The sequence below is a fragment of the Cyprinodon variegatus genome, unplaced genomic scaffold, assembly GCF_000732505.1.
Source record: "Cyprinodon variegatus isolate N-32 unplaced genomic scaffold, C_variegatus-1.0 Scaffold239, whole genome shotgun sequence".
NCBI classification, from domain to species: domain Eukaryota; kingdom Metazoa; phylum Chordata; class Actinopteri; order Cyprinodontiformes; family Cyprinodontidae; genus Cyprinodon; species Cyprinodon variegatus.
Window position 1 is genome coordinate 431,749 of NW_015150692.1, and position 27,288 is coordinate 459,036.

General features: G+C 37.2%; 2 protein-coding genes across 12 annotated transcripts in view; one reads left to right on the forward strand and one right to left on the reverse strand.

Moving 5' to 3' along the window:
* Window positions 1-17,256, reverse strand: part of eya4 (EYA transcriptional coactivator and phosphatase 4) — a 55,825-nt gene extending 38,569 nt beyond the window's left edge. For 4 of the 11 annotated variants that reach the window (XR_001481417.1, XM_015381697.1, XM_015381693.1 and 1 more), the window contains exons 1-2: window positions 16,911-17,253; window positions 10,856-10,916 (exon numbers count right to left, since the gene is read on the reverse strand). Coding sequence is in view for 7 of the 11 variants with exons in the window: in XM_015381697.1 (XP_015237183.1) it covers window positions 10,856-10,888 (33 nt within the window). In the remaining 4 variants the exon portion in view is untranslated. Of the gene's footprint in view, window positions 1-10,855; window positions 10,917-16,910 lie in introns of all 11 variants that reach the window. The other 7 variants (XR_001481415.1, XM_015381694.1, XR_001481416.1 and 4 more) reach the window with 5 other exon arrangements.
* Window positions 17,257-25,780: 8,524 nt separating this feature from the next.
* LOC107089126 (tripartite motif-containing protein 35-like) overlaps window positions 25,781-27,288 on the forward strand; it is a 5,543-nt gene continuing 4,035 nt past the window's right edge. The window contains exons 1-4 of the mRNA XM_015381706.1: window positions 25,781-26,400; window positions 26,502-26,597; window positions 26,689-26,919; window positions 27,023-27,045. Coding sequence (XP_015237192.1) covers window positions 26,002-26,400; window positions 26,502-26,597; window positions 26,689-26,919; window positions 27,023-27,045 — 749 coding nt within the window. The 5' untranslated portion in view covers window positions 25,781-26,001. The remainder of the gene's footprint in view (window positions 26,401-26,501; window positions 26,598-26,688; window positions 26,920-27,022; window positions 27,046-27,288) is intronic.

Sequence of the window (27,288 nt, forward strand, 5' to 3'; positions counted from 1 at the left end):
ATTAAAAAAACAACTGGGAGAAACCTAAACCAGTCCATGGCTGACCATGCAGACACATATGCACCCATATTAGCCATTACTTTAATCAGTTTAATATAAAATGCATGTCAGTATTTATATCTGACAGTGAAATAGACACATAGCTAACAGTTTGATAAACCTCAGATCGGAGTTTTATTGGTGCCACGCGGCAAACATTTCTGAATGGTTGATGATTCCAAGCAATATGTTTAATTCTTTTCAGTTTAAACTCCTTTAGAGTTTATTATGTTAACTTTGAGAGTTAAAATAACCTAGATTTATTTTTAGGGGTTTGGACCACATGTTAGTACATTGAAAATGTTCTGAGGCAAATAATAAGAACAACCTCAGGCCCCCCTGGAATGTGGATAATTAACTCTGTTTAGGAATAACTTGTGCAGTGTTTTAATTACACATGCACCAACTTAATCCAAATAGCTGGGCTGTGGATTTCCTGCGATACCCAATACTGATCCAATACTATCGTTAAATGAACAAACCTTACATAAAGGCATCAGGCTTTAGTTAAAAATAGTTGAGAAAAAGATAACAAATTCACACAGAAATACATTTACTTAATATTAGTTATTAACAATTGAAGTCTTCACTAGCAGAAAAAGAAATGAATGATACTTTCATGTAAAGTATACTGCAAACAGGTATTTTGGACGGCAAACCAAAACTTGCATAAATAGAACACAACCTAACCTTGCGCTGCAAGCTGGATTGTCCCGAGATCTGAGTTTTTAGTCCTACAACAAATCCATCTTGAAAGACTCCCGCTAATACCTCCATCTCGTAACCACCAGCGGGTCGGACCAATGACATGTCAGCAGTGTTTTTTAGGGCGGGACATGTAGGAATGAATCAGGTAAATCAGAAGGATCTTGCTGAGGTATTAAAAACGTGGCTACGCTGCAGTATTCATCTGTCGATTCCGCAATTGACTCTGTTTTCCCTAAAATAGCTATAAGATCTTGTTTAAAAAAAGGAGCAAATAGAAGCAGTTTGTGCATTTGTAGATGGGAAAGATGTCTGTGCTTTTCTTGGACAGGATTTGAAAAAAGATTGATCTATCATCTTACTCCGCTAGTTGTGAAAACACTCAAAAAGCTGCAAATTAATTGAAGACGATTCGGTGCCACGGTTGGCTGAAAGCGTATTATTGAAGACGGGTTTTTGTTGGCACGTCACCCAATCAGCTCGAAGTATTGCACTAAGCGTGCCTCCTTTTCACGGACAGACTGAACGGCAGCCATCCCAGCTTGATAACGTAGAACTCAACTCAGTTCTACACATATCAATCTGGCCACTGCCAGGTTAGTTTTTACTCCCCATCTTAATGTTCAACATATTAAGACAAAGTTGGGTTGACAAATTCTACACTAATTTTGTATTACATGTCAGTAGTTAAAATCTCACTGTATTATTTTGGCGCATGCAGGTGGTTTTATGCCGTCGAGCATGGCGGCGTAAACAAAAATCTAATGATTAGATAGGAAGGCTGGATAAGCGTCATTCATCTCAAATCCAATCCAACTAATACATATCTAATCAGTAAGTGCATCTCTACTTATAATATCAACACAATAACTTTTTATAGATTAAAATTAGCTCATGAAGCTCCATTTTGTATAGATTTGAGAAGGACTTTAGGTACTGTAAGTTTAAATGTAAATAAACTGAAGCACTGGAGGTTGTGTTGGTCTGATATATTCTTTCCTGTGAGCATTTCTCCACATTCTAAACCTAAATAGAAAAGGGATTTACTTTGTGAAATTAGTCACCTAGCACTACAAATTTTATCACTTCATGTCTTTATGACACATAACAAAATGTTTTTTTGGTGGCGATGAGGTTTAAATCTACTGGACTGTAAAAACCTAATGTAAGGAGCCTACACAAGTGCACAAAAGCAGTAACAACCACTGTTTTATGCTGAAAGAAACTGATGAAACAAAACTGTGTATAGTGCATCCAATCCTACCTCTATGAATTAAAATGGAATATGTATGTGTTATATACAGCTATGAAAGCAAAAATGAGCTAATTCACAAGCTAAGACAGATGCTCTATCTCTAAAAGAGACTGACTGGAATGGCCATAACTCTAAGAGTGTCTTTGTGCGCTAGTGTGTCCGTAAAAGCCCGACTGCAACAGCAGCATCAATAATTAAAACTAATCTCATTAGCCCTCAGATTCCTTTCAGACGCTTTTAATTAAATGATGAATGGACTCCCAGATGCCTGTTAAATAATGCTGCACGTGACATCACAGTGGGTGTGCATGAGAGGTACGACATAAGGTAGATATCCGTCAGAAAAGATCCAAAGGAGAGAGAATGGTATGGCTTCACAGACACACAGACCATCTGCTGTTAGATTTAATATGCAGCCCTTTATTAGAAGTTTCTGCTGCCCTCTGGGCCACAGAGATGGAAGCTAAGTTAAATGTCTTAGAAGTCACAAGCTGTTCTGGCATACCACACTTTGAAAGACTTCATATCATATTCCTAATGAAATCACCCACAATCTGATATGTTGATGTGGAGAAAAGGCGGGAAAAGAGGTTTCCAAAATGTGACAGTGAGGAGCTCAGGGGTCTTGGAAAGAGGCTGAAAGCGTAAAAGATAAAATATGGAATGAGAGCAACAGGTAAACCAGAGGACAGGTATAGTGCAAAGCGCCTCAGGCTCCAGACATCATGGATATGGCCATCGGAACAGCCATAATCCCTCTTGTTTCTCATCCCTCCCCTGCTCCCCGAACGCCACCTCCCCACCCTCGCTCTCGGGCTGGTGCTGTATCGGATTGCTGAACTCACAATGGGCCTGAATCATCGCTGCAGCCAGAGAGACCCAGCAAGAGACAAAGTGGCAGGGAGGCTGGCGGCGAAAGAAAGGGTGGGACAGACAGACAAAAGGAAACAGGGATGGATCAGAGTGACAAACTGCTATATGGGTCCAATCCAGACCAGGTCAAATCAACCAAGAGTGACAGTTGGACAGTTTCTCAGCAAAAAAAACACTTGACTCGAGGTTTATATTGCTGTTTACAATATGACTTTCTATATGAGTTTAACTCATATAGAGTTAAACTCATATAGAATCAAGGATTTGGAATTTTTTCTTAACATGGGCAAACCTTGGACATCCCCATGGTTTGGAGATCCTTCGTACTTTCAGACTAGACGAGCATGACTATAAACACATTAAGTCAAAGAAAAAAGTGTTTTCTTTGTCCCTTAAACATTAATAAGAATGATGTGTTAGATAACATACAGTTCAGCCTAAAATGAATCATACCCTGGTACAGGTTTAAAATACTCTTAATTGTTGCTGCCGGAGTCCTGACTTAAATCCAACTTTAATCTGCAATCAGAGTTTATCATCAAATAAAAACCCTCATAGTGTATGTGAAGAAAATGTCAATTTATGGAAATAAACTCACTAATTCTTGACATGTCATTTTAAACAAGATGTAAATAAAAACAATGTGTTATTACTAAATTGATACTTCTTTAACATGGTTTTATTACTAGTCATGAGATGCATGTCTCGATTAAAGCCAAACATCTTCTTAGTGCAATGGAGATAATTTTCAATCTAGCTATCCCTGGGGTTTAATATATTTTTGTTTAAAATGTAGAGGAGGGTTAAGCTCATTCATGGTTAGGCAGAGATGTTCACATGTTATATTTTTCCAAGTATAGATTAAGGTGAAAATTTTTCACTTTAAATAAAAGTAATGTCTGAAAATCAAACCACCTTATGGTCTGAGTGGGGCTTATTATGTTTTTAGTATTTTAAAAACTTTTTGTAGTGGTTTGATGAGGTAGTATCTATATTGACTGCGTGATGTGTAATCAATCATTTGTAGACCACTGCGTCTAACTATAAAACAGCATTGCTTAAGGTACAAATAAAAAAAATACTTACAACTTAAACATTTGACAATAGCCTTCAGATAAACAGTTGTGTTTATTGTTGAATAAAGTGAAAAAAGGAGAATCCTCAATATGTGACCACAAAGATAAAATCATCAGATGATGAAACATGGAACAATAGACTTTTTGTTGATAAAAGGAAGCAAATATGTGGAAAAAGAGGGAAATGAACAATACTTCAAGAGAAAATCCCGCTTAAAACAGAGACCCAGGTCACATCCCATCTGGCTACGACGCCCCTCTCTGCTACCTCTCTGGTTCTGAACGGCTCTCAGAGTAATTTAATCTCCCAGCAAAGCAGCAGAGGAAGTTCTCGCGGCAGGCAGGGCATGCAGGTTCCTCCATAACCAAAGCACAACTGTTGCAATTTCATTTCCTTTCCAGCAAAACGAGGAAATACTCTTGTTTTTATTACACCAACTGCAGATTAGCATTAAGCAGGAACTTGTGCACTATTCCCATGTGATCTTATTTAGTCAAACGTATTCATACGCTTTTTAAAATGTTTTATAATCTTGCAATTTTTGCACAGAAAAAGTTAAAATTCTCAACTATCTCTTTAAAAACGGAGTTTATGATGTTTAGTTTCTGCATTGGCACAGAAAAATTAGAGCATGTGGCAAAAAAGTTGTTTTTGTTAAAAACTCTTTTGAGTAATCAATAACGTGAGGAATCAAGGCTAGGAAGGCTTTGCCCTGATTGACATCTATTAAAGAAGATTGGCCAAAGCCTGATGCTCCCTTCACTCAGATGACCTCAGCCGTCCCACACCAAAGAAAGTGTATGTGCAAAACAGAGAAAGGAACACCTACACATGCTCTCACACAGCAGACCCTCAAAACACTTATCATGCGGTTTCCTGTCTGGTATTGTTTTTTAAGCAAGCCAAGGCTGCCTCTGCTCTGGGTTTCTAGATGGATTCTCCAGTCTGTTTTGGGGGTTTTGCTCTGTGACAGTATAACTGGCTCACAGGTATGTCTGTAACCTGTTGAACTCACACCTAGATGTCTTTCCCTGGCCAGAATACAAACTCAGCCCTCATGAGGTATGTGACTGATCATTTACCTCAGCTGGATGAGTTTAGGGAAAATATTTTTTAGTTTGTTTACACATCCCATGTCAGACTAATGTCCCTTACTTTCAATAAAAGTAGAGATTTTATATAATATTGAATTACTTGGTTAAGTTACTCCTAATTCTTTAAAAAAAAAAAAAAAAAAAGTTCATCAAATTTCTTACATTAAGCACTCTATATTTTTCATTTCAGTTGTTTAGAAGTGGAATTGTGCTTAAGAAATTAAGAAAAAAGGACAAAAAAATGAGGGATAATAAATGAAATAGGTTGTTTTTGTTTGTTTGTTTGATCACCTCCAGTCAGCTCAGAATACTTAGGATGTGTCCGAAAGTTCGCCCTAACCCCTAAATCCCTCAGTCGCTATATAGAGCAGGGACTATATTGTGGACTCTATAATATTAATGATAATTGAACTTTATTGATCTCACACTGGAGAAATTCACCTCTGCATTTAACCAATCCCCTTTGGTAGCAGAGGGCTGCCACAATGCGGCGCCTGGGGAGCAGTGTTAGTCGCGGCTGATAGGCGGCTGATAGGTAATAGAAGTACAGGTAGGCGACAGCGGACTGCTAGGACAACAAATCCCATGATGCTTTGCAAGGAGAGCTCTCCTTGCAAAGCATCATGGGATATACCTGCTCCTCTAGTGACCATGGATGATCATTACTTTTCAAGGTGCATTGTGGGAAATTTCAAGTTCACCACTTTTTCATCCACAAGACGTTTGGACACTCATATAAAATTGCATAATCACTATATAGTGCACTATATAGTGATTAGGGTGGATATTTGGACACAGCCTCAGTCTTTTAACCAACCCATAAAGAGACAGCACATTACTACAGCTTGAATTTTGTTCCCTTGGCTACTAGTACATTATTTCAGTTTATTTTATTACTGTAATTGTAACAAAATATGTTGTAAAATCTTTCTGCATTGCTTACCTTATACTATTTTTTAAATAATCGTCTACAAGTTTTTTTTTTTTACCATTAGCCAGTAAGACCTGTATAAAAATTGCCTTTCTTTTAAATAACACATATAGTGAATATTTCTTGTCCTGTTTCAGGAGACGACTCTCACAGCAGCACCCAGCTGTCAGCTGAACATTAATCTTATAGGAATCACTGACACTGAAATGAAACTGAAGTGGACTACGGTGCCACAGCCTGGATGCCAACCCACTAGCGGGATGCCATGAAGTAGCTATTACACTCCACACCTCTGGGATCTGTCCACATGCCTTGTTGCAGGGCAGTTTTTGAGACGGCATGCCAGGGCGATCTTAGCTATCGGATTTGGTCATGCTCATGCTGACCTGCTGCTGCATGTACGTTTTGTGTCAGTGTGTCTGTATGGGGTTGTAGGGGTGAAAGAGGGGTGCAACCTGACCCCCTTTCCTTCTCCTACTGGTCTGTCTGTCTCACATACTCTTACATAGAATAGGACAGCTGCCACAGTGCCTCTCGCAGCGCACCAGAGAAAGAAAAAAAAAAGCATCAAGAGGTTATTTAATCTTTTCTAAAGGAGTCAGTATCTTTTAAATTGATCCCAAAAGGAATTCGGAAATATTATAAAGTTTGTGCCATTTTTTTATTTTTGCATCATCACACCAAATATTTCATTCAGGGTTATGTATTGAATTAAACAAAATGCACACAACTCAAAAACATAAGTTTACAATCTCCTGCAGCATCCCTCTAAATAACATCCTTTCTCTAAAGCTGAGGAAACATGTGGCAACAGGTGGAGAGAGACACTTAAACAAGCTAAAAGTAGCATTAAAGAGCTAAACGCTGCTGGTTCTGCCCCCAAGCCCCTGCAATTCTTCCCCAAGGACCCCAGATGGCAAGCAGATCCGGCAGGCAGGCGGCCAGAGAGGACGCCTGACCATAACACAGATGACGTGCGATGGATGTGGTTGGAGAAGGGCGGAGCAGAGGAAGAGACGAACGGGGTACTTTAAAGGGTAGAAAAAGCGGAGCGGGACTATCAGGTGTCAGTGGACAACTCCCCAAAAACGGTGTATGTGAGGTCCTCTGTGTTTTCTTTGTCACCCTAGACACGCCTATTTCAATGAAGCAGAGTGGGAAAGAACTAGTCACTTACAGTTTAATTTTTCAAAAGCTGAAGCAAGCATGGAAATAAAATAAAGCTATTGCAAGGAACTGCTATTTATTTATTTAGTATATTTACTACATTATTGTGTTTTAGGTTATTTTATGAATACATAGTGTAAGAATGCATGGATTCTTGTCCTGTGTATTCCTTGGTTACTGTGATGAATTAAAGTTGCAGTCACTGAGACCGCATAGATGTGCAGCGATATAAGGAGCAGTCCCCAAATGATTGCAGGGGTGACAAGCAGATTCAGCTTAAATAAAATAAGTCTACTGATCAAGTTAATGCAATGTCCCATGAGCTAAATGAAGAGTCACTAAAATAAGGATGCTCTCCCTTTTAGTGCAAAACAACTTTGAGTATGAATGAGGCAAAAACCAAAACAAAAAGACTAAAACTACAACTTCTACTACAAAATAAAGGTCAACCACTGGAGAAAAGAAAATAAAGCTGTTTAATTGAAACTCAAGGAATACCTAGAACCTCCAGGACTAGACATTGAGTACAGGGGTCCCAGGAATGTTAGATATGTCCTGAAATGAAAGTGTAAAACTGGGCCAATCATATTTCAAATGACGGGCTATCAGAAATTATTTCGTGCAACACATATAAACATTTCAAACCTTGCCCGAAGCTACATTTAGTTTTATAAAAGGCATACCATTAAGGATATATTTAGTTTGCTTTCCAGCTGGATTTAATGCTGCCCTTTAGAAATCTGAAAAAATCTATAAATAAATAAATATTTTTTGCAGAAAATTAATAATAAAGAGGTTTCTTTAGGTAATCTCTCATTATTCCTTGCCTTACCTTGATTTTCAAGGTTTATTTCTGGGGACTGATCTCAAAGGATGAGGCACGGTCCTTTCTAACTTGTTAAGATCAACATCTATGGGCCTAAATGAAATAGAATGTTGCTTTTTGTGTTTTGAAAAGGTATTAAGATTATTTGACTACTAATTTACAGTCAACAAAGTAAATTTTGTTGCAATTTTTGAAATTACACCATTGTCACCTGAATTACAAACAATCCTCCTTTGAAGAATCGAGATCAGGGACCACCAACCTTTTTAAAGCCGACAGCACATGATGGGTACTGAGTCACAGGAAGAGCTACCAATACTGACCTATAACCTATCAGCGTTAATCTAGGTTTCATACATAGTAAATAGTTTTTATTGTTTCTTTATTACTATTTTTTTTAAATATTGACAATTTGAAATCTTTATAAATACCTAAAAATGGGGAGCAACTGAATAAAATAACATTTCATACTTAGCCCATTGGTGAGTTGTTCTGTTTTCAGAAGGACGCTGAGGGCCACCCATGTAGCTCTCGAGGGCCCCGCCTTGGTGACCCCTGATCTAGATGCTATCAAAATGAGCCAGAAATTGAATTTATATGAGACTCTGTGGGTGTGGGTGATTAAAATCGCTGTCCTTGCTCTGCGATCTTATTACCAACCTGAACAATTAATCAATGTCTTTGAGCTGCAGCTCAGATTCACATTATAAATGATATCACAGTCCTATTTAAAGCAGGTGAGTTAATGGGGGGGGTGGAATATAGACATCAATATTTTATATCTGAATACCAGTGAGTCAAGATTCTTTCTTTCTTTCTTTCTTTCTTTCTTTCTTTCTTTCTTTCTTTCTTTCTTTCTTTCTTTCTTTCTTTCTTTCTTTCTTTCCTTCCTTCGTGTGCATGTACTGTATGCGTGACGGACATATGCTCCACTGGGGTTAACCCGTAACCCAACCCAGAGTGAGTCTGACGAGACACACACAGAGGAAAAAAGTAGGGGAAAAACACCATACTTCATGCGCTCTGTCCCACTTCACAGCATTATTACTGTTGAGGCTGGCAGGTTGGAGGGAGAGAGAGAGAGAGAACGAGGCTTGATGGAGGAGGAGGAGAAGGAGATGAAATTACACCTGTTCTGGTGGCTGACTAACGACTTTGAAATGTGAGTGGCCTTCGTTCGTCGCCAAAATCATTTTCCCAACAATACAGCCTGATCTTTAAACAAGCAGAACTAGGACGCTGCATCGACTCTGCGCGTCAGTTCAAGTGAATCTAGGTGCCTCCTTGTATTTTCTGAATATCTCTTTTACATGATTTATTTCCATTAGATTAATTTTTACTTTTAAGGACATTTTATCAAAGAGAAAAACTATTTGTTTTTGTTGATTTAAACTGCTACCAGTTACCATTTGAATATTCTCGATGGATAATCAATCCATTAAGAAGTAATTTGATAATGTGGGGGCCTAAACATTAAAAAACTTCAAAGTGATTTAAACATTGGAGTTGCGATTTTAATGTAATCTCAAGGCACTTTACAGTTCACTAGATCATACAGACTCATTGAGTAAAGTATTAAGATCAACACTGACTGTTTCCAAGGGCTTATATTATATCTTTATATTGCTGCATGATTTATGTATCCATGCATTGGGAATGCTCCTTATTCTATTTTATTCATAAAAAAAAAAATCCCCCATCAATTCTACACTTTTGACTTTTATTTCACTTGTACATGTAAAAAAAAGAGATTATTTCAGTAATTGAAAAATATTTTTTATTTCTTGCTGACCAAAGCAAAAGGAAAAAGTAATAGAGGGACTTTTAAATCCAAATAGCCTACGTATTGGACCATGATTATTTGGTAGCATCACTCTTTTAGGCAAGAAAAAACCTTTTTCTCTCTCTAGTGAGAAAAAATGTAGTAAAAAAATAATGTAATCTTTTTATATATTTTTATAATTGCCAGACGCCTTGTTTTGGTTCGGTTGATCAGAACCTTGTTTTTGACTCGATCGCAACTAAGCGATGAGCAGAGCTGTCTGCATCAGTTAAGAGACATGAGATACAGAAAAAAAAAAAAAAAACTTTAGGCCAGCTAAGTGAACAGGAAGCCTGATGAGGTTGTCATTCAGTTGTAACCAATGTCTACTTCTCTGCTACCTTTATCCATTAAAGATTCCTTGATAGATCTTTGCTTATTTTAATTTTTTTGCCCAGAGCTTGGATGCACTGTGCTTCACCAGTCCCTGTCTATTACAGTGTTTCACGATTCAAAATCCAAAGTGAAAAGCCTGCAAAAATTCAGTACCAATAGAGGCCGACAGCAACGCTGTTAGAGTTGAAGCTGACTTTCTATGCAACCAAAAGAACAAAAGTTTTCTTTAACTAAATCTTCCCCTGAAATAAAATTACTTAAATTTAATTTCTTTAAAACAAAGTACAGTTCAAACCAGATTTTTTTTCTTGATTACAATAGTTTCCCAATTCCCTTATAAATGTTTTCAATTGAAGTAAAAGAAACTTTTGTTTAAATTACTATATGGCTAAAGGTTTGCAAGCTTCTTTAATTCTTAATTGATTATGAATGTACATGAATATAGAATAATGAATATATATATATATGAACCATAGTTTTATTTGCATCTTGAAAATGTTGTGGGGTGATTTGACGTATCAGCTTCAATTTAGCTGAAGTTGCAAAAATTCTTACTGCCACCATATGGTTACTGGACTTGTACCACATCTGTCATGGGTTAGCGCACACATGGAGACACACACGAATGGACACATACAGTATCATGCACCATACCACACAGCTGTGTGGCTGATGCGAGGTAAACTCAGTCACCCACAGACCTGCTTGCATACAGTAGCCTTTAACTCACCATCTGTTCGCTGAGGTCCTGTGAGCCCTCCATGGCTTTTCTGGCTATGATTTGCCACCCGCTTGAAAAACAAGAGAGACAAGAACAATTTAAATGGTTTAGGTAACATGATACAATCAAGTTTTACTTTTATCCACTTGTGGCCAGTGTAATGAGACAATTAACCTAAATAGCTGCTGTTTTTCTGAGGACATTGATGTTTTTCTCCTCAGAGTCAGTTGCCATGGAGTTCCTATCTACGTATATGGCCTAAACTTACTGCCTCTACTGTACTCTAGAGGAATTGCACTTCTCCAATCTGACAGATGAGTCTGGTCTAGGGATCTGGAGATTGGTGTTGGTCTTCACACTTATCAGATCTGAGCCAGCACACAGCAATGTGAAATCATTTTGTGATTGAAACATTCAATACCAGTGACCTTTGATCTAGTTTTTGAACATTTAAGTCCAACATTTATTTTATAGTGCCCTGTGCTGGCAGACACATGAGTCTGATAACCAACACTGATTCCTCTACCAGTCTGACTGGTTAGTGCCAAGTGTAAGGTTTGGAGGAAGCAGACGGAGCTTAGAAGTTATTTTTTCACACCCTGGGCTTGGCTCCTTAGTTCCGGTGAAAGGAACTCTTCCTGTTTCAGAAAACCAAAATATTGAATCTTCCCACAACGTTAAATTTGAACATTTTTGGGAACACTTTAGAGTTGGCTTTTTACTCCTCAAAGCTCACTGTAGACCAGTACACAAACCAAGGTCCATATAGACATGGATGAGAGCCCTGACCTCAACTGACAGTTGATCCAACTTAATGTTTAAAGTTTATACCTTGAAATTAAGTTGGACAAACAATTAAATTACTTGTAACCAACTGAAGCAGTTGGTGCTGCATTTCATTTTAGAGTGTGTGAACAGTTTCCAGAAGCGTTGCTGCTGTTAAAACTTCAAAGAGTTTGTTTGTCATCTGTCAGTAGGATCCTATGTTTGCATATGTTCAGATTTATATGTTTGAGCAACAGAAGACAAAAGTAGGGAAGCACCCATGTTAACTTCAGCATATCATCTTTGGCTGAGGGTGAAGTGGAGCGATAATTGCAGAAGTAAATATCAACAATGAAAACAGAGAAGCGTAAATGATATGGCTGCACGGCTGGTCCCTGGAACACAGTGACAGGCTATGGCACCCGAAGAAAGTGAATGACCCTGTTAATACTAGACGGGGCAGAATAGTGAAGCAAAGGAGGGTGGTGGCAGATTATCGACAACTTAAGGTGAGAGACGATGCTCGAATCATTCCATTTTACCCCTTATAGCTCTGTTTCTGCTGAGGCATAAAAAGTGACACTGCAACAAAAGGGCAGTTGATAACAATAATAGACAACAATGCCAACATCCCAGGAAGAAGAGAACAGAACGCTTTGTCTCCGGTTTATTGTGCAAAGGGCGTCAGAAAAGTTGGACAACTGAACAAAAGAGTTGGCTGAAAAGACTCACACTCTCACACACAAAGAGTCCTTTCGTGTCAATAGACCTGTGCTTCCCAGTAATTCAGTAGGGACTACCTGTAAACTGCTTATAGGTTAAGTTCTCCATGAAAACCTATCATATTTAATCTTTTAGCAAGAATAATTTACAATGCCTCAAAAAAGTTTTCAAGCCCTTTGAATATTTCCCTTTTGTAAATGTTAGAACTTCTTTTTTAGGGGTTTATTTCATGTTTTAATGCAAAACAAAATAGAGCATAATTATGAAGAAGAGGTAAAAATATACAGCCAAAAGCTCCATAATGATAGTAACTACTGTTACACAGCACCACTGAAGACCACACTTCACATCTTCTCCCGTCTTGGATAATGTCAAACCACTCCAACAGAGGATCATAAAGAAACAGCATGTTATAGAATTAGTATGCATATTATTATTCCCAAATGCTGAAAAGAGGAATAACCGGATAAAAGACAAGAGACAGCAGAAGAAATGCTAACGGCTGAATATTGGTCTGTGGTAAAAGCAGCAGTTAAACTGCACTGCTTCCCCGAATTATTTCTGATACTCCTCAAGATTTGTCGTTAATCTTACATGACAAAATATTTTGGCTAAGAAAATGGACGGGCCATTCTATAGCTGCTCTACTGTGATCCTCGTTTCTCATGGTGTTTGTTCACAAGTGTTTTCTCACAAACATCTGAGGCCCTCACAGAAGTGCTAGATTTATGCAGAGATTCAATTACACATGAGTGGAGTCTATAGTATACTAATAATATGATTCCCAAAGGCAGTTAGTAGTGTTTTTCAATCATATGCAATATTTTTATCCTGAGGAAAAACATTGACGTTTTTCTTGCAAAGTAATAAAATGAGAAAAACTACAGCGGGTAGGATTACTTTCTTTCTACACAGGTATTTGTAAAAACACATAATATATTGTGAAAGAGTAAATGTTTTTGTTCATGTGTGTATGTGTGTTGCCTTATTACCAGAAGGTGGATAAGGTTTCCAGTTACCCTTCAACACTGCAACTTCTGAAATAGCAGCTTAATAAAAGCTTGGTTTAAAATATGAGTTACTGACAGTGAGCAACATTAAATTAGACCTGTGCATGCGGTTTATGTGCACGTGTGTCTGTGCACTTGCTCGATCCTTTATACTAACTGGCATCCTTTTAATTTTTCATTGAGCTCAGCTCCTCCCGGCCTGAAACCGAAGACAATAATGCGTCTCTCAGGTGAATTGATTTGTGCCAGTGCCTCTAGCTGCCCCTCCATCTCTCTCTCTCTATCTCTCATGTATATAATGCTCTTTCTCATTGTCATTCTTTCCCTTTATCACCTTTCTGGAGGACACAATCAGTTCTTTTCTTTTTGTATATTCACTCCTTCTGACGTCCTTTCTTGTTTTGGAACATAGGCAATGGATTGCAAAGTAGACTTGTAAAAAAAGAGCGCTGACTGTGGTTTTATGAGAGACATTTTGTTTGGTTTTTAAATTTCAAAGTGATGAAATATCTATTCACTAAAAGACATCTGCAAAAATAAACGTGTCCCTTCTGACTACCAATTCTGATCAGCTCATTTTACACAACAACTACATTTTCCTAAATTCATGGCCAGCCCAAAACCTATGCAAACTGGGCAGCTGCAGAGAGCTCTCTGTACTTCCTGTTCTCCTAACTTTTAATTAAAATCTAATTTCTAACTTTTAGTAATGCTCATAAAAAAAAGCCTACTTTAAACATTGTCATAAATTATCAATATACATACGGTCACAAAGGCCACATATTGTGCACATTGGCTCTGCAAATTAACCACTAAATAAATAACATTCCCCCCCAAAGAAAAAAAAAATCTGTAAGAATACTAATCTAACTGATCTAATTTTCTTGACTCAGCAGAGTTTAGATTGCATTGTTGTAATCTAGACATGACTATGAAACCAACCAGGTGGAGGAACAGCCTTGTCTTTATAGTAAATAACTGCAATGTATTTATTGAAGAGCACACACTCAACAATTTGATCAAAAAGAGAAACTCATTGCGTAATAAGAAAGTTGAATAAATTGTTGGTTGGCAAACCAGATCTAGCCTAAGCCTGACTTCAGAGGCTTCAACCACCATGTAACCTCTGATTACTGTTATTAGATTCATGGCTTTTCTTTTTAATTTATATATTTTTATATTTCAACAGTTGGAAAAATCTTGTGCTGTTAGTTTATACAGTCAGTTTATTTGATTTAATTAGCTAAGATTGGTTCTCTGAACTCAGGTGATTAAGTAGAGAGAAAAGAAAATAAGCTGGTAATGATTTTTTCCTCTTTGAGATTCTTTTTATTATAAGTAGTTTAAAAGAAGCTAAGGCAATGCAAAACAACCACAGCAAAAAAAAAAAAAGCCTTTGCACTATTATTTATTCATCTATCAATATATCCCTGAAATGTTTTCCAATGCCAAAAGCGGATGCATTCTTTTTTTCAGTGTACAAGTAAAATGATTTATCGAGCTTTCATCTATTGGATTAAAGGGGCCTCAAGCAAAGTCTGCACAGGGGCCCCAGAAAATCTTGATCCGGCTCTGCCACCCGGCGGTTACCTGATTCTAAGCAAGGGATCAATAAACCCGCTATTTCCTTTATTGTCCCAGCAGAGAGAATTATATTCCTTACTATGGCTATTGACAGCGACATAGAAGAGACACGCATGAGATGGAGGAGGGGTGAAGGGTTAGAAAGTGCAGCACGCGGCCTAATTTCACGCTCTGAAAGCCAAAGGGAGGACGATGTTGAACAAACCCCATAAAGGCAGCTTTGCAGACAGACAGCAACGCTGCGTATTCATTTCAGCTTGTACCCTATCAACTCCACCTTTACGCACCTATAAAAAACAATAACCAGGTTTTCATAACACTTTATTAACGTCTCATAAGAGACATTTTCTTCCTTAGATAAGCACTATGTAACATTTTTTTTACATATGTGTAGCCCATTCATCCACTTTCAATAATACTACAGATAAAAATTAACCAAAAATACACGATATTTTTAATTTTTATTTTTTAAATAAACTTTCCTCCCTAGTTTACCCTGCATGACGCATCGGCATGAATGATACTTAATTGATTAATGGGGGTGTGATAAAAAAAAAAGGAAAAAAGAAAGAAACAAACACCGACCTTGATAAACAGAAATTATGTCTTTATTTGATTGTTTTTTTGTGTGTGTTGGCTTATGAGTTAAATTACACTTGTCATTTTAATTATTGGTATGTTTAATGAAAACTATGGAAATTTAAAGCTCCGCTGTTATCTGACAGAAGTGTAGATTAAGACACATAAAAAATATAGACAATGTGCTTGTATCTGTATTTACAGGAGCGAATCTGGATCCTTCATAAAAAAAAAACTGTAAGGTGAATACAGAAATACAAGACGTGCGCAAATGCTGGCCTAAAATAACAGTTTACCCAAATGGCTTTAAAACACTTGCTTCAGATGATTTATTTATTTATTTTTAGAACTATTATTATACTTCAAAAACACCAGTGGTTTTATTCAATTTAATTTAATTTATTAAAAACACTTATCTAAAATTGTAAATGCATTGATTGTTCTAAATAATAATTACAGAAATAGGCAAAATTAAACAATAAAAAAACAAAAAAACAAAACAAGGTTATTGATGATGTGCATGATTTTTATCCTTTAAGTTCCTATGTTCTTTTACGCACCAAATACCATCAGTGCTGTTTTGAGGTTTTAACGCGCCTTGGTTAAGTGTGAGTCCTCAGTGTGAAATCTAACCCCCACGCACGGATTACGGCGCAATATGGCCCCTATCAGATTTTGCGTCGGCGTGTACCTAACTCGTCATGTTGTTAGAGGCAGGCTAATAGCCAGGGGCCATTCAAGCCCTGAGAGCCGGAGTCGTGCTGGTATAAGATTCCCATTTCCTACATATCAAATATAAACACAAACTCCACGTGGGATGAAAGAGAGATGGAGAGAAATGGAAAGGAGGGAAAAGGCCACGGGATGCGGAGCGAGCGGGAGTAGAAGAATGAAGTGTCTCCCACAAACTGGATAAAAAATTTGAATAAAGAAATAATCTAGTCGTTAAATCAAGGCTGAGCTAAACTGAATTCTCTACTGTGTTCAAAAACTGTCAAAAAAAAAAACGATTTTAAATCTCTGAATGACTTTCACGCGTCATGCTGCTATAAAACAAACAAGAATCCCTGGATTGAGAAGAAAAACATCAACACTTAAAGTGCAGAAGAATGTTTGGAGATGACCTGAAACAAATGTGTTTTAAACAGTTTTTAACATTGCTTACTATTATAGAAGCTGTCTTATTTAAAAGATGGAATAAAAATAAATAGATAAAAAAGCAATTTAATATTAAATACTTATTTTGTTTGAGAAACTTTTAAAATAGTCAGCAGGACTGTCAGATCTTGATTCACAGCTCACACATAATTTTTTTTGACATGTTTTAAAAATGACAGAAGTGCAAAACACATAAAGGCCTACATCTATAAGACAGTCAAAATTATATCAGTAAACAAACATACCTGCGTTAAAAGTGTTCCAGCACAGAATGAGTTCCCAGATTATTCTCTCACAGCTCGGAGGCGCTCATAACAAACGGGATGCGCTCGCAGCAGCTCTCCCTGCTGTTTGCAGGCTGTCACTGACTGGATCAAAGCTCCCAGTCAAAGCTGGCCATTAAGACTCCAGCACTAAGACAGAAAGAAAAAAAAAAGTATTTCAGACTAATCTAAACACGTGGAAAAACCCTGACTCGGTTTCTTAACTTCTTTTTCGGTGGTAAGTTCGCTTCCAAGGGGAAAAAACATTATTTTCAGTCGGCGTCCAAGTTTGCGCACCAGGCGCGTTTAGGGGATATTGGACATTTAGGAGCTGCGCATGCGTCCAGCTGCCATGCGGACGGCGTTGGGGCAAATGTCCAAAGGAGTAATGGGGTTCAGTTTGGGAGAAGGGAGGGGGCGTGCACTGGGGGGACTTCTTATTAATAGTTTGGTCCAAATGACGTGCTCAAAGTTTTAAATATCCTATCTGAGCGAAAACAAATTGCACCCCCTGTCCAGCTTCCCTCACTCTTAACATAGCGGTCATTTTATTCATTTAAATCACTTTTGAAATGAAATTCAATAAATTAAAAGTCAGAACTTGGGTCTTCATTTTTGTATTTATTTAAAAATGTGACATTTATACGTGCTTCATAATTTTAAATAAGTACTCTACTATTGGGAGAATTAATTAAAAAACATTGAAGATGGGGAAGAAAATAAAATGAGAGATAAATAAGGAAGAAATTGCATTTTCCATATAAAATGAATGTTAAAGAGACACTGGAAAAATCTGGAGCTGTTTTCCCTGAAGAAATAAACAATCATACAAAACAAATCCATAAAAGTTACTAAAACTATACAAGAAAATAACAAAGATCATCACATGTTGTCTGATAGCATAGATGTTTCACAAAAGCCAAATAAAGCTTGTTGTGGAGAGCTTATTGAGAAAAAAAAAGAACTTAAGGGTTTGTTATAAATTATGATCAATATTTTTGCTTTTTTGTCTTAACAAGCCTACATATATTTGAGACCACATTTCCAAATCATCTCCTGATTAAATGCGTTGTTGTTATGAAGGACCCTCTGAATTTTACATACTTACATTCTCTGTTCATGCAATCATGTAGAAAAATTAGGATGTCCTAGTACTAAAGCCAATGTTGTTGTTTTTTTTTAAACAAAATTATATTTAATATCAATTTAAACAAGAGTAAAGAATAAAGTACCTTAATATAAATTACAATAAAAATGATTTTGTAACATAAAACAACACTGTGTGATAAGACACTGGAATAGCAGTATGTTTTATTTCTGCTCAGCATTTTAAAGGAGTTTGTTTTCTTTAACCACTGACATATAGTTCAGTGTCTCCCTTATTGTTGAAAGAGTTCTAACTATGGTAAGATAAAAAGAGTCACCTGGAGCATTCAGAAAGAACGCTATAAAACTTATAGTCTATATAGCCTAACTTTAAACTTGAGAGCTTATCATTGTGGTAATGGATTCAAAGATTCATAGCCACAAGATGAAAATAGAAGTATTTAAATATATCCTATTGCCATTAGAGAACCAACAGGCTCCTGCTAACATAAATCTCAAACAGAGAATGTAAAAGTTTACCTTTCATTGAAGGTGTACACAAAGGGAATTTTGCTTTTTGAAAAGATGAGTCTAAAATAAAATATTCTGGCCAGGAGACAAAGTGACATGTTTGTAAATAAAAAAAATAAAAAAAATATTCCAGCTAAATTACCTCATACCAACTTTGGAGCATGGGGGTGAAAGTGTCATGGTTTGAAGATATTTCTGCTTGTTATACTGCTAAAGCAAAACCCAACACGCTTATCAGCATTGAATCTACTATAGATTCTGCAATGTCTCAGTGGGTGTATGAGGAAAATGTTTTTTTTTTTTAAAGGACCAGAACCAGAACCCAAAGCAATAAAATGTCAGAAAAAAAATCCAGAAAGGAAATCTTCCAAAGACAATTTAAGAATCAAAAAATTGATCAAGTTGCAGTTTGTACTGTGGAGGGAGTCGAAGTATCTTGACTGAGTTCTTTAAATTAAGTCATCTAAAAAATTCTGAGTCATCCCATGATGTGATATTTACATGTTTTTGTAATGAGCTAAGACAGTACAGTCTAAATACATGGCATGTAAAAGCGACTTCTATGGCCAAACATAGCTTTAAAACTTGTGAGACAAAAAAAACCCAGATTAAATGATCAAATCTTGAGATCAAAAAGTCTAAGTAGAAAAAGAGTATTGTCAATAACTTTCAGACCTTGGCTATTATAATGTAAGTCATAGTAACACTATATTTTCATATGCAGAAGTCATTGATTGTTTTGCTTGTCTGTACCTGTTCTTCCTATCATCTTTCATTATAACCATATTAGTGGTTCCTGTTTGAAGTTACAGTACAGAGATACATTCATTTTATATGTGTTCACCTTTTGGGAACCACATGTTCATTTAGAAATTGTCTCAGAACGTTATGCAGACTCTTACCCCTGAGGAGACTAAGTTGATAACCTCTGGGTAATTACATCTAAAGCTAAAACATAAAACAGTTGGAGAAACCAGCTGTTATTACTCAGCTTGCAAAATTTAAAGTACAATGTCGGTTTATCTGAAGTTTCTATGTGGCCAATGGATAGTTGAAAACATCCAAATCCATTGGCCATTGTTCAGATATTGATCCATTTCTTTTTTTAAAATATATAACAAAATAAATATAAACTGGTGATAATCTGATTTAGGATTAGTTTTTAATCCAAATGTTTTACCTTTTTTTTTGCTATTTATATAAAATGTAAGTATGTAATCATTAATGGATGGAAAATCACTGATGCATGAAATAACAACTAAAAATACATTTTTTATGTGAAGTTTTTTTTTTGGTAAAGATTATTTATGGAGTATTTAGATATGTTTTCTTTGAATTTTAAAGCATTTAAAAACGTTTTCTCTGGTCAAAACCAGGATTTATTAGGACTGACAAATGAACAAGAAAGGAACAACCTAACTTAACACAATCTCAAATTTGTTTTTAATATAAACCTAAATTCAACATAGAAGAGAATAACCTTCCAGTAGCTGCAAGTTGCTTATTTGTTGTGACTTAGGTTTGGAATCACTGATACCCCTTTCCCACTGGTCAAAAAAAAAACATTTGAACCCAGGAGCAATTGGCTTTTAGTGACAGAGGGAACAGCTCACTGACGCGTGTCTACCCAGGTCAAATGGTTCGACAAGCGACTCCCGTTAAAATCACCTCGGCTCTGATCGGCATACTTTGGGAACACCAGAGACAGGCTGACCCGCTACATTATGTGACACCATTGAGCACAACATACAGACATCAACACACAGCGGCAGTTGGTTCTGATCCAAAACAACTCTGTTTATGTTCGATAAACATGGAGCAGGGCTAGTAAGACGGATTCGGAAGGACAAAAGAGTGAAATAATAAAAAATACTGTCTACGCTCTGGCTTCCGTCCATGCTGCTCTCCATTATTTACTTCCCTGATTTCAAGAGCACTACTGACATCATCAAAGCTCAACCAGCGTGATGCCTTCATTACACATGCAGAGACAGTGGCCACGCAGCTTGCCAGCAGGGGTTCAGACTTGGCTTTTCAGTCAAAATGGGAAAAGAGCCAAATGCCATTTGTTAGCTGTCAACAGGTTTTTGAAAAACCTGGATTTTCAGTGGTAAAGCGGCTTCAGTGACCTTAGACCAGTGGTCACAGACTAACAGACCAGGGTCCGTATCCGGACCCACCTGCGGGCTAATCCAGATCCAACATGATTTAAAACATTTATAAATTACCATATGTTGTCCGATGAAATTATGTAACTTCATATGCGCTGCTTCTCCTGTTAATATGGTAAAGGGTTAGGGTTAGAGCTTCTGGAGGTCTGGGATACAAATCAGCCAAAAAGCTGTGTCAGTCTGGTTCACTTCTGCGAGCCACTTTTAGACACAGCAGGCAAACCTGTGGCAAGCCGGGTGAGGGGAAAAAGAAAGCAGAGAAAGCGTGGACTGCAGGAAGAATTGCGGTGAACTAGTGAAAAAAGAAGTGAAATAGTGTGCTCAAAGATGACCTTGCACATTTTGAGTATGTTTGGATCAACCTGCTGCTGTGAAGCAGGATTTTCCCCATGAACAGAATCAAACATAAATACGGATCCAGGCTCACAAATGAGCACCTGTGCTTGAGAATGGCTTTGTTGCGTTCAAACCCAAGTTTAAAGCCTTGCAGGGCAGCCTAAAGCCCACCACTCTCATTAAGCAATAAAAAAGAAAAGGTGTTTTATAAAATATGTGAATCAGGAAATTTTCTATACACCAAACTGAATGATTGCTGTTCTCTACTTCAAAAGCAATTTAGATTTTAAAATGGGAAAATGTTTTTTATTTAAATTTTTTTTAAATTCAATGTATGCATGGATGCATAAAAACCAAATTTTATTTCAGTGTTAAATTCTGTTTAAAGTAACGGATTATAATTAAAAATGTCTCCGGACCTTTACTGGTTGATGATTTTCTTTATTCGGACCCGCTGATTTTTAATTGGTTACCCCTGCTCTAGACCTTAATACTCCGACCACCTTATTTGATAGTAGGTGTATGTGTAATTGATTTTAAGTGACCTAAAGTTTAATTATAGTAGGTTGCATCAATAAGCCTACCTCTTAGATTAATCTCTAAGATCATTAGTGGCCTCCATCTGATGACCCCTAAAAAAAAATCTTGTGAAGAGAAATCTGTTGGCCGAGTGGTTTTGTATCTGATTCTTCTCCAAGAAGAATAAGGTTCAGCCTGCTGAAGCAACAGCAGATCCCCCCTCCAGGCCTGAAAGCAGCCATTCATTGATTGACACACTCTGGGCGAATAAATTGAAACCTCAAGCTGTGACGAGCCCAAAATAGCAGGAAGCTGATGGTGACCCGCAGTCACTAGTGCCTCATGTCAGCAAGCCTAAAAAACTTGGCAGGACATTCTGAACGGAGAAGCCACTTACAGGTGTTGTACATTTCTCTAACATGTTTTTGAAAGTGCGAGCTGATATACGTTGATGCTTTGACCACATTAGTGCAGCAGCAGGTTAATTTCCTTGTTCATAAAGAAGCTCTAATGTTTGATGGGTTTTATAAAAAAGAGATGCAGCTATTTTTTTTTTTTAACCTGCTGTTCTTCAGAGGTTGTAACAGAGGTCTGTATGTTTGGACAGAACAAGCCCCAAGATGATCAGTGGCGTAAGGGCATAAAATCTGTTTGCCAAGTCACTGAGCTCCTTGCTTTTGCCAGGCAGAGGGGGGCGGGTGGGAGAAAATACCGTTCAACTGGCTGGTATTTATAGATATGTGAAGAACTTGTGCACAGGCTTGGTCGAGGTGCTGACGACGTAAAACAAGAGGACGATTCCAAAAGTCGAGTGTCAGGGCACACAGATAAAAATACCCAGTGAAAGATGGGCCTGGTCATTAGTGGAGCAGTGTGGCATGTGACATGGCAGCATTTCAGATGTGATTTATGATTATTACTACTGTTAATCTATACCTTACCTCTTCCTGTGCCTGCAATATGAAATGAGTTTGCCAGATGTTATTGTGGACAGGGGTTTAAGTCAGGAAAATATTGGACTTCAGATCTTACCAGAGTGCAAAATTCAACAATAGATTAATCAGGAAGGAGGTGCAATGTGTAAACCATCACAGGCTTTGGTGATAATGAGCTCGCTACAGGTCTTTGCCCTCTCTAGTAACTACCAGAGCAAGCTGCCAAAAAGAGAAACAAAGGAGACGTTTAACGCATCGTAAACTCAAATAATGGTCTGCTGCAAAGGCGCTGCTCCAGTAACTTTAAAACCAAGACATGACACTGAATAAAGAGGTGGAAAAACAAGGTCCTTTGGCATGTAGACATTGCCACATGTCCTTTATTAATTCACTTAAGTCTCCCTTATTTTTTAACAGGTGGCACAAACATTGAAAAAAACAACGACTCAAAAGGATGTACTGTTTTCTTTATTCACTTATTTGGCATACTGTCTGCTTATAGTCTTTCGGAAAAGCATTCAAACTCCTTCAACTTTTGAAATGTTGTCAAATTAAAACCTCAAACTTTAGTGTAATTATTATTCAATTTTCTCCAAAAATCAGTCCTGATGGACTCGGCACATAAAGAATGACCCAAACAAGTCATAACAAGACAATTTCCTTATTTTTAACTCTATATGATGAATTCATATTCATATTAGACTGAGAACGTTGATGAATTTCTGTTAAGTTTACAGCTTCCAGTAGGTAGATCTCTTGCAGCTTTGAGGAAGCAGCTGAAGCTCATCTAAAGTGGAAGGGGAATATTTGTCTTTCCATTAATTATCAGCTCTGACTTTGACTAGGCCATGCTTAATCACGATTAAGCTTTGATCTAAACCATTCTTTAATACTGTGGCTTTGACTCTCTTTATTAATAAGGTGTTTTAGAATCTAATGGTTTTGACTTTATTAAATGTAGGAATCTTAGTGTAAAAAGGCCTTAATAGAAACACATGTATAGTTTACCCATTTAGAGTTGAGTTTTTAACAAGCTGGACATTTATTCATCTTCTTTGTTCTGCTTACAGTGTACTATGTGTTGGTCTTTTACACAAAATCTTTGTAAATACATTGAGGTTTTAGGTTGTAACAGGACAAAATGTAATGAGGTACAGGGTAAACAGATTTCAAAGCTTTGTGTGTGGAGAACCATGAGATTTCCCGGATGGTTTTTGTTAAGTGGAAAAATGTTTTCTGTGTGTTTCTTAAAAAGCCTGCAGAGGGATATATATCACACTTTTTGTTGAATCTCTTCCCAGTCTATTGTCCCTACAGGCAGGTGATGGAGCAGATGTCTTACTTATTGAGATTGTGATCAAGTGAGTGTGAGAGCAGCTTAGAGGGAAAGTGAAAAGCACAGAAAATTGTGAGCGATGCTGTCCAACTTTGTGCGGAAGCCTGTGAGTCTGTATGTGAGAGAGGGGTGGGGTGGGATATCAGGGCTGCAGAATTAGTTTACCATCAGCTGCGTTAAGGCTTTTGCGCTCAGTCTGGATCCCAGCTCAGGACTGCCTCCAGCTCTCCTCCAGCTGTCTTCTCCTAATTGTGGTCCAGGACTGTTTTACTACTGCAGAATGAATGTGGCCACAATCAGAAATCTTGGCTTTATGTTCACTGAATGTTTTATAGTTATGGATTCAGTGTTTAAGCAATGAAACAGTCACACGAAACAACTGTCTCTGCCATGCTATTCCCAGCTGTAATAATTACATCAAGCTGAAAGAGGAAAGAAAAAAGAAAAGTTTTGAAACTGAGCTCACATGGTGACAGTTACAGATAACCTGTTGCTCTGACAGCCAACCTTTGCACTAAAATACTAATGATACTTTAAAGAGAAATTATCTTAAAAAGCACTGTTTTTATTACCAAGAAGATCAAAACTTAATTATAAAGTAAATTTTATTGGAGAAAAATAGCACAATATGTGGAGATTTGACTCACATACTGTGCATGGATTGGCCATATGATTTCATGGTAAAACATTTAGCCTTTGATAGCCTTTGCTACAAAAGTCAAATCACTTGTGAATTTCACTGTTGAGAACCAAGTATGAGGGAGCTGTACTTTAATGGGGAAAATATACCCCAGAAAGAGATTTGGCTTGAGATGTGACAATGAAAGAAGATAAAAGGTCTGTCTATTGCATATTTCAACCTTTAAGTAATGTTTGAGGCACATGTTGCTTTTTACTGCAAAAGCTGTGTTATTTAACTGCCTTTGTATACTTCAGATATGCAACACACCAACATTTACATTACTACGGCAAGCAAAGTTCATTCTTACTGCGCCATGTATTTGCTGGGTGCTTGAAAGCCACAGAAAAACTGGAAAAGATAACAGAATCAATGATAATAAATAATAAATGTAATCATAATATATAAAGCTTTTTAAAGGAAAAAATTAATGATTGAACATTGAAAAAGTTACTGCTAAATTATTATTTCACTTTTTGTCCTGTGAAATGTTCTCAGTCCTGGTATATGGGACTTAATCTTTTCTGCACATTTCAGATTTTTGGAGGAGTTGATTTCAGAGCTGCAGGACTGTAGAAACTAGAGTATGCCTCTCGGTGTTTGGTTCTGGTCCTGGTAACACTGACTAAGAAGTCTTATGTAACTAATGGGGGGTAACATGGTTCTAGACCTTAAAGTCCAGCAACAAAATATTAAACTCTATACTTTTACACAAAGGTAGCCAGATAATGAAGCTCTCTTGGATAACGTCAGAAATAGCACCCAACAAGGTAAAATATTTAGGATCAACAACACAGATAACAAAGTTTATTGCAGCCTGATCAAAAATAAAATAATGATTGAAGGAGTGATAATTGCAGTTAAAACAAAAGTATCTGAAGAAATTCATGAAAAGGTGAGAGGAGCAAAAGTCAGAGAAGTGAAGTGAAGATGTTTCAAATGTCAGCCATATGCTCATAAAACTGCAATATTGAAAGGTGTACAGGTTTAGGTGGTAAACATGAATATGGAAAATCCAAAAGAGGCACTCAGAGCAAATTTTGTAATCATGGAGGAGAATATATTGGTGCTTCTCAATGGTATGAAGTTACTAAAAGGGCAGAAGAACTTCAAAAAGGACACCCTTAACCAGCCTTCAGTTCAGTTGGTGGCAGTAATGAATCATAGTTAGTTTGCAGCCTGCCAAAAAGCTCAAACAAGAAGAGGAAGTAGAAGAAAAAAAAACATCTCCTCCCACCCACTTGAAAAAATAGCAGGAAGTCAGCAACAAACTTGAATATCTGGGTTCTGTACTTTTCTAATAGGAGGATAATCCATTAACTCGGGCAGTTGTAAGTGTAGCTGGTAAGTCGTGTGAGTTTTATTTCAAATAGTTTACTTTTAACTCTAAGAGCCTTGTTGAAGTGACTGAAGTGAATGTAAAAGTAAAAGATTCTGCCTGAGCAAATCAACGAACTAAAGAAGAAAAGAAACGAAGAAAATGGCTTCAAACATCCCGCAGTCTGAGGCAGACTGCACCTGCCCTGTGTGCTGTGATATATTTGATGACCCTGTTTTGCTGCTGTGTGGTCACAGCTTCTGTCAGCATTGTCTTAAGGAGTGGTGGAGAAAGAGCACACAGAGGACTTGTCCGGTTTGTAAAGAAATATTTCAGATGTCTAAGCCACCAAGAAATCTGGCTTTGAAAAACCTGTCTGAGTCCTTGAGACAGGAGAAGAACAAGCAGGCTGGGTCCAAGGAGTTTTGTTCCCTGCACGGTGAGAAGTTTAAATTATTCTGTCAGGATCACCAACAACCCATCTGTTTGGTTTGTCGGGATGCAAAAGCACACAAAAAACACAACTGCATTCCCATTACTGAAGCAGCAGAGGAGTGCAGAGTAAGTAGATATTTAAAAAAGAAAAAAATATCAGTACATGCTTTTATTGGCTTTGAAACATCCAGTGGTTATCATATGTAAACACATGTTACTTTCTACAGGCTAAATTCCAGCTCAATTTGCTTAATCTAAAAAGTAAGTGTGGAACTTTTGAGAGGAAAAAACAGCAGTGGGATAAAATGGCTAATTACATCCAGGTAAGATGAAATTTTTAAAAATACAACAGTACAAGAAAAACATTGATGCAACAAAATCATATTCTTCTTTTCTTCTTAATATACTCCTCAGCTCCAGGCTCAGCGGACAGAGAAGGCCATCAGAGGAGAGTTCGAGAAACTTTACCGGTTCTTACGAGCGGAGGAGGCTGAGCGGATAGATGCATGTCGGAAAGAAGCAAAGGTTAAGAGTGACGCAATGAACCTAAGGCTTGTAAACCTAAATGAAGAGATTTCTGACCTCATGGAAAAAATCAAAACCCTTGAAGATGAGATGAAATTAGATGACCTCTCGTTTATGCTGGTAACTGACAAATTACACGGTTATACCTTCTTAGAATTTTTTTATTTTTTTAACTAAATCAAATGTTAATTTGCTGTCCTATTGTTTGGTTTTCATCCAACAGAATGTGAAAGCAACAATACTAAGGTAAGTTTTAAGGACTTCTCTAATTATGACCAATTGTGGTAGTTTGGTTTTAGATTATTGCAAAAGAAGTTGTAGCCCAAAGAACATTTTTCTGAACAATAAAGGAAGTTACTTTTTCAGTGAAACACAAGTTCAACCGGAGAACTAAAGCATTCTTCCATCTGGTTCATCTTATAGGTGATATCCCAGTTTCTCATTGATAAGGCGTATGCAGTAGGGTTGTCATGATACTAAAATTTTCAA